Source organism: Taeniopygia guttata, chromosome 2 (genome assembly GCF_048771995.1).
Source record: "Taeniopygia guttata chromosome 2, bTaeGut7.mat, whole genome shotgun sequence".
Lineage (NCBI taxonomy): Eukaryota > Metazoa > Chordata > Aves > Passeriformes > Estrildidae > Taeniopygia > Taeniopygia guttata.
This window is the reverse complement of record NC_133026.1, coordinates 57,359,746-57,373,326: the sequence shown is the minus strand read 5'-3', so window position 1 is coordinate 57,373,326 and position 13,581 is coordinate 57,359,746. Positions and strand designations below refer to the sequence as shown.

The following is a 13,581-nucleotide window of genomic DNA, read 5'->3' as shown; positions in this document are numbered from 1 at the left end:
AACTAAAATTTTCCAGTAGATGCAGATATAGCCTTCTGACCGACAGAAGCTGCTGTAATTCACATCAGCTGAAAAAGCCAAGGAGAAACAAGAGTTGCATGCTGAACAGCATGACTTCACATGAAAGGATAGCAAAATATGCGCCTGTCTCATCTAGTGGAAGACCTCTTTTGCACTGCAACGATCCTCCTCAAGCTATTTACTTCAGTTTTGCAATGGACTCTGGTATCATGCTGGGAGACCTAATTATACCAGAGGGACTATTTCAAACACTTAATAGCACAAAAGAACAGAAAGCATTTTAAACATAATTTATAAAAGCATTCTTATTTCAAATGTTGTGGGTTTTTTGGTTTTTTTTTCAAATTTATGGCTCACTTTTTACGAGTTCTAGTAATCTGTGTTAATGACCCTCAATTCTGACACTTTCTAGACATGAAGGGATGCTCTCTCTTACTCTAATAGGTTTCTTTTTTGGGTTATACATTTTTACATGCACTTATATGAATTTTTATGCATACACAACCACATGCAAAAGCACTCCTTACACAGATTAAGTATAGATATTTCTTCTCTCAGGTTACCTGAAAAATTTACCTTGTGCATTTTGCTGCCCCTACATTAGAACCCCATATATCGTACAACATATATGTTATCAATGTGCTTAAAATTCCATTCTCAAGACAAAAAAAAAAATGAAGAGAAAGAGAAAGAGAAAGAGAAAGAGAAAGAGAAAGAGAAAGAGAAAGAGAAAGAGAAAGAGAAAGAGAAAGAGAAAGAGAAAGAGAAAGAGAAAGAGAAAGAGAAAGAGAAAGAGAAAGAGAAAGAGAAAGAGAAAGAAAAAGAAAAAAAGAAAAAGAAAAAGAAAAAGAAAAAGAAAAAGAAAAAGAAAAAGAAAAAGAAAAAGAAAAAGAAAAAGAAAAAGAAAAAGAAAAAGAAAAAGAAAAAGAAAAAGAAAAAGAAAAAGAAAAAGAAAAAAAAAGGAAAAAGGGAAAAGGAAAAGGAAAAGGAAAAGGAAAAGAAAAAGGAAAAGGAAAAGGAAAAGGAAAAGGAAAAGGAAAAGGAAAAGGAAAAGGAAAAGGAAAAGGAAAAGGGGGAAAAAGGAAAAGGAAAAGGAAAAGGAAAAGGAAAAGGAAAAGGAAAAGGAAAAGGAAAAGGAAAAGGAAAAGGAAAAGGAAAAGGAAAAGGAAAAGGAAAAAAAACATACCTCTTGAGAACTCAGATTTAGTTACCATTCTATAATGGATTAGACTTGGTGGGTTAGATTGGGTTGTAGTAGACTTGGCTTGGCAGAAGAGTGATGTCATCACTACTTAAAGTGTTATTGCAGTTATTCTTACATTTTCTGTGTCATCCTTCATGCCAGTTTGCTCGGTGGCATGTTTGATCATGGCTGGCTTCCAGAAGTCCACCCAGCTGCTCTCTTACTCCCCTCCTCAACTAAACTGGGAGAGAAAAGAAAATGGAAAAGCTCATGTATTGAAGTAAAGAGTGAGTGATTACCTATCAAGTATCACAAGGGTGAAAACAGATTTCACTTGAAAAATTAATTTAATTTACTGCACATTGAAAGTAGAGTTGGATAGTGAAAAATGAAGGTAAACACAAAAATAGCTTCCCCTACTGCCAGTTCTTCCCAGATTGTACTTGTTTCCTTCACTCCTGCTGTATTCATCCAGACAGCCCATTTGTACTTTAAATCAAGCTGTTTTCCTCTGACAAATGTGGTAAAGGGCTGCTTATAAGGTAATCTAGACTAAAAAATAAAAATAAAAAAAAAAATGAACAGATCAATCTGTGGCTACCATTCAAGTGGGATGAAGATAAGGCCTACTTTTATTTGATTATAAAGTTTGTAACTTTACCAATTATTCCATAATTAGTATTGAGTTCATTGCCTATATTTTATTGCCTTTATTTCACTGCATTTCAAGTTTCTTATCTCATGAAAGAGATTTGCAATAGTACTGTTTATCATTTGTGAGCATCCTTCTTTATGACACAGCAGACAGTTGGCAAAGAGAGTTGGCTGCCTGCTGACATTGAATTTTTTGAGGCTATACTCTTGTTGATAATTTTTCACAGTTGTACTAATAGTTTAACAGAAAGGAGATTTGTAATACTATCTTTTCACAGCATGAAAAGTTTCTGTATGGTTACATCTTCTGTATTCTCTACAGCAACCATAATTATATGGCACTTGAGCCTCAGGAAATAAAGACAGACATTCCAATGAGACAAACACAGAAGTCTCCCAAAGACTGCCCTAAACCCTGTACTAACTGTCCTAAAAAAAGGAAAAGCAAAAACTAACTCAAAACAAATTCAGCATTTTCTCTCTTCACCAAATCATTGGGAAAATAAAAAATAATATTAATGTGCTTTTGGTTGCTATAACCATGCTCAAACTTCTGTGTCAGTTCTATGACAGAGCCTAGATCAGGAGGCCACAGGAAAAAAACCTTTTCTGATTAAGGTATTTTGGGTTGGGTTTTTTTGGGATGGACAGCTACATTACTCTTGATTCTCAGCTTCTAGATGCTACAATATCACAGTGTTACTGATTACGGTTTTTATATAGGCTAGCAAGGGACATTGACTCTTCTTTCCCTGTTTGTCTTGAAAAGGCAGGGGATTTGACTTGCTTTTCTGAAAGCAGATGAGACTAATGGAACTTTATGATTATCAAAGAACTGTCTTGATTTTTTTGTCTGGATGAGCAGTTCTGCTGGACACTGCTAGTGACTAAAATGTCCTCAAATATTCACTTCTTTGGGATAATCTTTACAGCTCAGCTTGGCACAGAGATGACCTCTAGTTGTTTAACCAAGCAAAAAGTAATCCAGACACCTGAATGCAAAAATCATGTTCAGAGTCTGATAATTTGTGACAGAGCATTTTTGCAACATTTTTCTCTTAGTTTGTTGCAGAGAAAGAAGTATTCATACTCTCTTGACATGCTCTTCAGATAACCTGAAATATTGGGAAATGTTGCGTAGGTGAAAGTATTATTTGTAAAGCTATATTACATGCTATGAAAAAAATAGTTGCATCTAACAGGACCTGATAATAATGTATCCTCACAAATCTGTTTTGATTACTCCAGATTTCTACTTTTCCCAATCCCTGGGATATGCACAAAAGAAACAGTACAAGCTATTCACTTCAATGTAATTAATCACAGGTAAATTAGGGTCTTCTAAACTTACAGTCAAGACAGACATTTGCCTGCAAGTTGTCTGAAGGAACTTCAATCTAGAGAGACTGAAGATATAGAAAAAGAGGAATAGAGAATGATATCAATTAAGTCGACAGTGCTTCATAGAACTTTTCCTTGCAAAGAAAGTAAGATACCAAAAAAACCAAAACAAAACAACACCCAAACCACAAAAAAACCCCAAAGAAAAATAAAACCAACCCCCCCCAAAACAACAAACAAAACAAAAACAAAAACAAAAACAAAAACAAAAACAAAAAACCAAACTAAACCGACCAACCAACCAAACAAAACCAAAAAAAAAAAAAACTGGCCCCAAAGATAGGGTAAAAGGCTTCTTCTCAGTCAGCCTTCTTCCCTTGGCAAGGAGTCAAGCAACTTTACACCTCTAGCTATTGGACTACTTGCATCTATCTGGACATTTGTCAGCTCTAGATTGTATGAGCAAAATGCATTCTGGCATATAAGTGCTAAGGAAAGAAAAAAAGATTGTGAATTATACCTTTGTGCTTTTATATCTTATAAGAAAGGCTTTACAGAAGCTTTCATTTGCTTCCAACCCATAAACTGCACCAAATGTATTGGCTCACAGTACTCATAATCCCGTATAACCTATATTTTCTTCTTTATGATCACAGGACATGGGTAAACTATTGTCACATAAAATAAGTGAATGCCGAAAAAACATCAGTAACATTTGATGTCCTTTATTTGCCAAATAACTTTGACCAAGAGAGAAAAAAAACAAACAAAATCCCACAAATAGAATTTCTTATTGCAAAACCAACTTATTTTTAAATAGAACCTCAAAAATCAGTTTAGGATGACACAAAGTATTTTATTGAATCAGAATTCAGACACTTGACAATTTGTTATCTGAGTAAAGTGTTATAGTGTTATAGTATTATAATATTATAGTATATAGTATTTCCCCATACTATTCTCATCTGAGAATAGTATGGGGAAATTTGTTTTAAGTTTATTTACTAATTAAGCCAAATCTTTAAGTGAACAATTTCAACTAAGGTTGTGTTATTCCCAGAGAACAATTTTCAAATCTGTTTGTTCATCAAAAAACCTAATGCTGTGTTGTGTTTCAAAGATGTATCAGTCCCTGTATGTTTATCTAGTTAAACTGAAGCTAAATGAATCTTAAGTGATAATAATTTTAGGTCCAGTCATCAGGAAGACAAGATTTTATTTTACTGTCTCTTGAGCAGGATAACTCTGGATTGCTCCAGTGGATGTTGTTTGACTTCTTACTGAATTCAATGCTGCAACAATTGAATGTGGTTTACAAGAAGTAGATGCCTTCCTAAAATCTGCTGATTCTTTGCTTGGTACCCATTTAGGTACATCTGTTATTCAGGTGACAGCCACAGACGCTGATGATGCCAACTACGGGAACAGTGCCAAAGTGGTGTACAGCATCCTCCAGGGACAGCCATATTTCTCAGTGGATCCAGAAACAGGTTAGCAATACATTCAGTCTCACTGGAATCAAAATAAAAATATGTTTTTTTCTGTTAAAATAATATAAATGCAGAAAAACTGCTTTTCTTAGTATAACTAAGATTTCCAGAATATGATTCTTATCTGTAAAGGCCAAAAGTTAAAAAAAAAAAAGGTGTAAAATACCGTAAAGCGTCCAAAGGCTCATCAAAATTAGTCACAAGCATATTTTACACCAGTTTCTGGGAATTTTATCTGTTTACATTTGAAAAACATAAATAGAAGCTGGAGATTTTCATACTATAAGGGTAAAAAAAAATCTCACATGTAATTAAATATTTCTAAAAGTTTGGAATAGATCCCTGACCATTGATTTTTTAATCAGTTAATTTTTAACTTTAGGTTTTTGGTTTTTTTGAAGCTGCATTATGATTCCAAGAGTTATGAGAACTGAAGCAAGTATCATTAATGTTTTCAAGCTGAAAAGAATTAATTTAAGCCTTTTTCACTGTTAAGCAAGAATTTGGATAAGAAACAAACACAAATTAAAAAAAAAAAAAAAGCATGAATTTTGGATATCTATGACTCAAAATTAGGGTTCAGAAAAGAAAGATGCCACCAGAAACTCCCCTCTTTTAGATATCTGATCCAAAGGCACCCAAGACTCAGCAGACATCACATTACCTTTTCTTGCATGTTATCAAAATTATTCTCATTTTGATAGCTGAGAATTTAAGTTCAACTCTGCCCAGAATCCCTGAAGTTCTTAATCCATTGAGAGTACTCAGATGATGACTAACTTTTGGTTAGAACAACTTATTTTTTTTTTCTAAATACAGCAAAGACATAATATGCAAAAGATAATTAATCACCAGGCTACAATTTTAAAAGGGAGCATAATGATTTTGCATTGGATAAAAGTGTTTGGATTTTCCTTTTTTTTTCAATTTCTCTCTTTTTTTTTCTCTTTTCTCCAGTCCCCTATTTAAATGCCGTTACCAGGCATGGGCAGGGAAACAGGACCAGTACCACATGGGCAATAGCTGATGGCAGCAGGTGTTTAGGCAGGCAGACAGTAAGAGAAACACCCGGAATCTCATCTTTGGTTCAGGGATTATTTTTTCATTTTAATCCAATTTGCTGTTTTATGTGACATATGTTAACAAGCCTAGGTATAATAATCAGAACCTGGTAATCCTGGCTCAGACATAAATGTCATAACCACTAAGCTGCAAAGGTTTTTTTCTTTATTTCACTCACTTTCTAGAAGTATACCTTTTCCAGGGTTGCCCTTTTTTTGTGTAATATCAAAGTGAGCCTGTAATGAAAACCTTCTTCTGAGAAAGAAAAGGCAGGGGTGTGAATCCTCCAAGCATAAAAGGACACTATGCTTAAAATCTCCCACTTCACAAGAGAAAGCTCTGCTCACTCCAGCTTTGAAAAGCCACCACTCTTCTAAATAAAAACAAAAATAAAAATGAAAATCTTTGCTTGGTTTACTAAAAGGAACTTTAATGAAAAGTGGCATACAGCACCACTTTTGTTTTTTTCACTTGAGACCTCTATTTTTTTGTGTACTGCAAAAGTGTCTGAGACATTCAAATTACAGTTCTAAAATCCTTCAAATTGGACATTCTAAAAAAGATTTTTCAAAACTAATTTTAGACTCTTGTCCAATTATTTTATTAACTGTAGCCCCAGCTGACTTTCAGTGGACATCACTGAGCATAAAAATCAATGATCTATTACAGCCCAAAATAATGAATCCTGGATATGCTATTCAGCCATGTGCTATAATACCAAAATTTCACCAGGGCTGGAGATTACACAATATACTAAATAATAACTGGAGATAGAAACTGAAAAATTTTATTAATACAATGAACATATTGATATTTTTGTCATTAAAAAATTAATCAAACTTATTTAGCAAAGCAAAAACAATGAATAATACATCTGTTATATTTTTTTGTCTTTTTTCTTAAAATCACCTTAAAACATCTATAGATTGAAAGGCTTATTGCAGTATACTGTGTAGTGATTACTATGGTTTATCTTTTGCACAGCATATCGGACACGAATCCAAGATCTCTGAGATTATAGTGGATGGTGTTTCACCACTCTGTCTCTCCTTTGTTTTTTCACTCCTTCAAGGCATAATCAAGACTGCTTTACCAGACATGAGCAGAGAAAACAGGGAGCAATACCAAGTGGTCATCCAGGCTAAAGATATGGGAGGCCAGATGGGAGGACTATCAGGAACCACCACCGTGAACATCACACTGACTGATGTCAATGACAATCCGCCTCGCTTCCCCCAGAGTATGGAGCCTCTAATAGTTCGGTTTTCCAAAGAACCTCTCAAAAATCAGCTGGTTTGCTTTGGCTGTCTGGAAGTTTTTGTTTTCTTTTTTTTTTTAATCACTGTTTTTGCAGTACTTACCCACTGCTGTGTCTGTTTATTTTGCAGCATCCCAAGGCAAATGGGAATCTGCCTACATTTTTTAAATATCACATTATTTATTGGAATGATAAACTTCTCATTCTTACTCTGCTTACAGAAATATAAAGTATAATAATAATTTTTGCCAACTGAAGGGACTTAAGAGGAAGTTTACAAAATATAAGGATCTGTTCTTGGAAACACTTTTAGTTCTGTTTGTTGAAGCAAGCAAAGACGTTGCAGGTTTTCTAATGTTGTGACTTGCACAGGCAGAGTTGATCAGGTCATTTTTTCTGCTGGCAGTCTAAACTTTTGGCTTAGGTATTAGTAATCTGTGTTCAATTCTTGAATGATTTTGATAATCTGGGCCAGGCTGACACAATAAAATAAGGTTTTTAAAAATATCTTTGTGGAAGAAAAAAAAATAGCAAATAGCAGAAATCTGCACAACACAGAAAGTTTCAGAGTAATACCCTACAGATCTTTTTATCGTAGGCCAATGTTTAGTCCAATCTCACAATGTTGCAGTCAGTGTCTGATAACTGATAGGCTACAGATAGGATAAATTTACAGCCTCAGTTCAGTGCCTGCCAGAAAAGTGTCCACATAATAAAATTTGAATTGCTTGTTCACACTGATGAGAGACCTGGCTCTCTTTACAGATCCACTAAGGACTGAACAAAAAGAGCTGATTTATAAAATGCTCTCCTGGACTTGTAAAGCACTTCAGTACCATGGCAATAAGAACACCCAGAATAGTACAAACTGTTCAACATAGCACAGATTTAAAAAAAAAAAATATTGGAAAACTCTGACAGCATGGAAGAATAGATCTTTGGAATTATAAATTACTGTTTTAATCTCTATCCATGATAAGACATTGCTTTAAAAGAAGAGAGGGGAGGGTAAGTACTGCAACCCTCATAAAAAAATATAATTTCAATTCACATTCAGAGTTCACTTGAGAATCACCAAGTGTTTGGTAAGCTCAAACATCAATTTTTAATCGAACTTCCGGTTCGACTTCCTGAGGGGATACTTTTTAAAAATGTACAGCATGATGCAGCCTATAATATTTTGGCAAATAGGAATTCTGGACCTAAACTATAATTTATGGTGGCACCTGCATTGTAATCCTCTCTGTTGAATAAAATAAAATAAGATAAAAGAAAGAATGAAGAACATATAGAACAACAAAATAATTTAAGGTTTCCAGTCCCTTTAGTCTGTGTTATTTATGATGATCTTCTTTCTTAATTAAAAATTAACTGAAAGCTCAAGTCTATGAACATTTTCCTAATTATTTCAAAAAACTTTGGGATGGGTACTTTTTAGAGAAATTTACACAATTTGATGCCTCATTCAATATTCTCCCTAGTATTCTACTGTGAAGATCAATGAGACACATTGTGTGGCCTACAGAAGGCCTGCTGTGGGATCTTCCGATGCTGCAGTTTCAGTTGTGCTGATGATCTTCCCTCTCATTTTCTTTCTCTTCAGCAGGGTGGTTTTGTAATACTTTCTAGGAAATCAAAGAAATAGACATATCAGGCAGATTTGGTTTCTTGTTAGTTAGTTACGAAGAGGGGTACACCTTCAAAAAACCATCTGTTCTGGATGTTTGTTTTTTATGAAAACATTTCTCTTCCATTTTCTCTTATGTAAAGCAACAATAAGTAAATTTGTTGCCCAAAGTAGAGGGTGAATAGCAGTTGCAAGAAACACCAGTTAATATCAAGGTATTTAAGAGCCAAAAATTAATTTCTTAGAAGGTCTGGAGAAAGTAAAATGGTACTATGAAGTAGTGGTTGTTCAGACTGCATCAAGAAGCATTTTCTGTTTTGTTTTGTTTCCTAAAAGTAGTTGTGGAAAATTAGAAGACATAGGCCTAAATGGAATTAAGATGATACTATAAGGAAAACTTTACACATTTTGAATTCTATTGAGCTCTAAACCAAATAGCCATCTCACATGCTGCAATGTGTAGCCTTCACACAGCACCACAAAAATAGGAATTCTTTCAAACCAAAAAGCACTGCAGGGAGGTATTTATCTGGAAGGAGTAATAAATACCATGGCTGAATCTGTTCCTATGGTAGGTCTGGATCAGCTGCCAAACCCTAGGATTTGCCAAGGGTTCAAGGCTTGAAACTCATGGTTTAGCTGCCAAGAATCCTATCTTTCATCCCATTTGCAGACTGGTTTGAGGGAGCAATATACATTTTATTCTGTGTGGATCGCAGACAAACAGGCTACTGCTGAGTTTTCTGTTACAACCTTGAATTTGTAACAGCAATCAAAATTTAGCATCAGGCATTAGCTTCCAATTTTATATACATTTATATTAATATCAGGTATTTTCAGGAACCCTCTTTCATACTTAGTCTTTACAAGTGGGGACAAAAACTCATTCTGCACTCAGAATTTTGATGTATTCCTTGTATTAAATGAATCAGGTCAGGATCCTTTAGGTATCTTAAAAGGGCGTGTAAATAGAGGAAATAGGATTGTTGCAACAAAAAGAGTTCTCTGTACTTTACTACAAGTCAATAAAATTTATATGTGTCCCTTCAGACCCTTTGAATAAAGTTTGTACACTTTATTATGTGATAATTTTGTCAGATTCTTAAGGTATTTCTCCAATGCTACTGCTTCACTCAATAAAGTAATATGAATTTACATGAAAAAACAGATCAAAAAAACCATCAGATTCTGACATGCTATGTGCAAAACCAGAATCCATCAGATTCTGATTTGGATCTGTTTGGATTTTTTTATATTTTCTTGGAAGCAAATAACAGAAAATATTGAAATAGAATTTTTTTTTTTTTTTTGTGTCTTGATAGTGAGGAAACACCTTCTATGTCTGCTTCTTCCTGGTAAAGAAATCCATCTGATTAATAGTATTTCTACTACAACATGTCTTTAAAATTAGAATTTTTTTTTTAATATTGTCAGAAAATATGTGTGAATTCACTTTTCATGCACACAAGAAAGAGTAAAGGGTCTGTGTAATCAGATCTCTTTCTAGAAGACTAATTATAAAAATAGCAGTAGCAATTAACATGAACATGTATCCAAATGCCCTTTACCATGACTCTTTAGCATATATTATCAATAACAGATAAATTTATTATTTTCAAACAGAACAGTAATTGGAATATTTTTCAAAGGAAATTTTAAAAAAGGCTATTCTATTTTAGTGTCTTTCTAAAATCCTTGCTGATTTCTACAACCTTTGTTTGAGAACAACCTTGAGAGAACAAAATAAAATCCTTTTCTATTTATAAATATATCTAGGAACATTTCTAGAGGAAAAAAAATATATGTAGTGCTAATAATCAGGGTAAGAAGTGGTACCTTACTGTTTAGCACCTTTGTTCCTTAAAACTAAAGAAAATAACAAAAAAACCCCACAGTATTACATGGCTTTGAAGAATATCTTGAATTTTTTGACAGCTTGTCAATCAATTCTGAATCCTGTTTTAAAGTTTAATTTGATGACTAGCTGCATTTTTCTTACAGTGTTTGGAATGTCCAGTTACTTTAAAAAATCTAGGTGAAATTGAAGATAATTTTTATTCAGAAACAAAAAATATTTCTCAAAACAATAAATGCTTGATTTTGCTCTTCTAGGCTCCTACCAGTTCAGCTCTCCTGAATCTGCACCACCTGGGACTCCTCTTGGCAGAATTAAAGCCAATGACCCCGATGTGGGAGAAAATGCAGAGATTGAGTATAGCATCTCCAATGGGGATGGATCAGACATGTTTGATATCATCACTGACAAGGACACACAGGAAGGGATTATAACTGTCAAAAAGGTTTACTTTTTCTCTCTCTCTTTTATGTGTACTTAGCTCTTCAGGTGTTATGGTTATTTTTCTGTTTCCAGGGGAAGGGAGGGTAGATCTCACAAGGGGTCAGGCTGCCAAGGAGCTACTGTATTAGTTTTGTTCTTCTCTTTCTTCAGCAGGTATCTGTTATTTTCAAGTCTCAAGGGAAATTTACTGGCATGTCACTTCACATAAAGCAATATTTCAGGGGCTGCTGTCTGTTCAATATATAGACTCTCACACACAGTACTTTCAAATTAGGGCTGTGAAAACTTGGAGAGGTTCAGTTCACAGTGGGGTTTATCAGCTGATTGCTGTGCTAAGACTTACAAGAATGGTAGGCTTACCTGGAGCTTGATGAATTTGCACATCCAGTACTAAACTCTCCCTTTCTAATCTGTTCAACAGGCAGTTATCTCCAGCACCTAAAATCTGTCTTGGTTTATGTCCAGTCTTGGTGATACTTCAGTTGTTACATATAATGTTAGTGAAACTCCAAAGAGGAAAGATATTCGCAGAAATTTAATTCAAAATACCGTGTCTGACAAATTCACTGGCTGCTTTTCAGAATTCATCCTCTTAAACTCTGAACACTCTTTTTGATTCTAGTGTTATTAAATATAGCAGTAACATTAATTGATAACTACCTATAAATAAAATACCGATGTATAAACATGTTTGGAAACAGATATACTTGTTTATATATATGTATGTATGAACGTATACCTGCATATACATATATGGATATGCACGATGTTAATGTCACATGGATTAAAAATCAAACATCACAGATTTTCTTTTTACTGAGGAACACAGAGACCAGGGACAAGGCTGGTTTGTTCGTAGTGCCTAACAGGCAAGGGTAGACGGTAATAGGTAAAAGAAAGTACAGAAAAGATAAATAGGATGGACAGCATTTAGAACTGGAATAATTGTTGGTTTTGCAGCCAATGGGATGAGACAAATATGACTTTACATAATTCCTTATTGTGGACTGAATAAAACTTCCCTGTTTCTATCTTTTTATTTTCATATAGGTCAAAACCTCCTGTTTTTTTCAGGAACCTGAACAATTAATAGGCAGAGGGATCATAACTGCCTTGCTATCCTATAATAATCCTTAATTTTAATGTCTATAATAAAACCTAATATAATCTATCTTCCCGAAGATGGATTGAAATTTTGAGCTCTTGCTCCTGAAAATATTTTATCTTTTGATTCAGATTGTAAAAATTGCTCACATTTTTTTGTAAAGTGATGTAATTTTCTTTATTATTTTTATTATTTGCTCCTCAGCATCTGGATTTTGAAAACAAGGTGTTATATACCCTAAAAGTAGAAGCAAGCAACACTCATCCTGATCCTCGTTTTCTTCAGCTGGGGCCATTCAAAGACACGGCTTTTGTCAAAATTTCTGTTGAAGACATTGATGAACCTCCAGTGTTCAGCAGACCCTGGTATTTAATAGAGGTAGATGAAGATGCCAAGGAAGGAAGCATTATTGGGCGGGTTGTAGCCCAAGACCCAGACATAGCAAAGAATGCAATAAAGTAAGCCATTATACAATATAAAATTCTTTAGATGTGGGTCAAGTCTCATGCACAGAGAACAATGAGAGTGCAAGGTAGAAAGAGGCTGTTTGGGTAATTAAGCAATGGGAGCTGTTGGAAAGCGTTCAAGAGAAATATCTATGTGAGCTTGTGAAGGCAAATCCAATTAGCACAATGAACGGTGCAGAGAATGCTTTTTAAGTAAGAACAGTCTACAGGCACCAGGTAAAAAGAATGGAGATGTCAGCATTTAATTGCCAGCATGTTCTAGTAGTTTCACCAAGCTGTTCATAAAATTATTCTTTTATATTATATAAAACATTCAAAATTGTGTCTTCTGTGCTCCCTGATGCTTGATAACAGTCACACTTGTGTACATAACATCCATGTTCCATAGCTTAACTATTTAATGATCACAGTATATTGAATAAGAAATTATTGCAAGAAAGTAATAACAGTTAGAAGTAAGAGTTCAGTGTTGTGAAATTACTGTAATTGTTACCAATCTGCTATTATTATCTGCAGTGACAAACACTGCACCTAAATTTGTCTATTTACCATGCAAGGTAAATGATGAAAATTGATCTCTGCATTACTGAACAAGCCTGCTATGTCCTGCAGCAATATGTGTTGAGGTAGGAGGTGTGAGAGGAGGAGGAAAATAAAATATTTTTAAGTAAAATATGTATAAAATCTCAATTTAACCTGATAATGACTGCCAACTACTAGGCTGATTAAAAAACAGCTGTAAACCAAGTTTTCCTTTGCTGGGTAAGAACAAAGCAAAAGAAAGTATCACAAAACAAGATTTTAAGAAATTTCATCTTAAAGAACAGCTAAATGAAAGCTTTTTCTCTCAAGTTTTGTGGTCCTTGTTACACTTCAAAAATAGATTTTTTTAAATTGATACTTACTTGTGTCTGCAATATGTGTCCTTTGATGACAGAGTTCCTTAAGAAACAATTAATTTGCAAAAAATCCTATTTAAAAAAGTTAACTTTTAGTTATTATTCCAAAATTCAGATTATGAGCAAAAATGTAATTTCAATTACCAATCTAAAAACCACTCACATAATAATTTGC

The 13,581-nt window shown here is 34.1% G+C and overlaps 1 protein-coding gene across 2 annotated transcripts in view; it reads left to right on the top strand.

Annotated features, from left to right (window-relative positions):
• Positions 1 to 13,581, top strand: part of CDH9 (cadherin 9) — a 94,695-nt gene that overhangs the window by 65,198 nt on the left and 15,916 nt on the right. For both annotated transcript variants that reach the window (XM_041714558.2, XM_030265381.4), the window contains 4 exons: positions 4,570 to 4,689; positions 6,824 to 6,991; positions 10,749 to 10,936; positions 12,245 to 12,498. In XM_041714558.2, coding sequence (XP_041570492.1) covers positions 6,850 to 6,991; positions 10,749 to 10,936; positions 12,245 to 12,498 — 584 coding nt within the window. In that variant the 5' untranslated portion in view covers positions 4,570 to 4,689; positions 6,824 to 6,849. The remainder of the gene's footprint in view (positions 1 to 4,569; positions 4,690 to 6,823; positions 6,992 to 10,748; positions 10,937 to 12,244; positions 12,499 to 13,581) is intronic.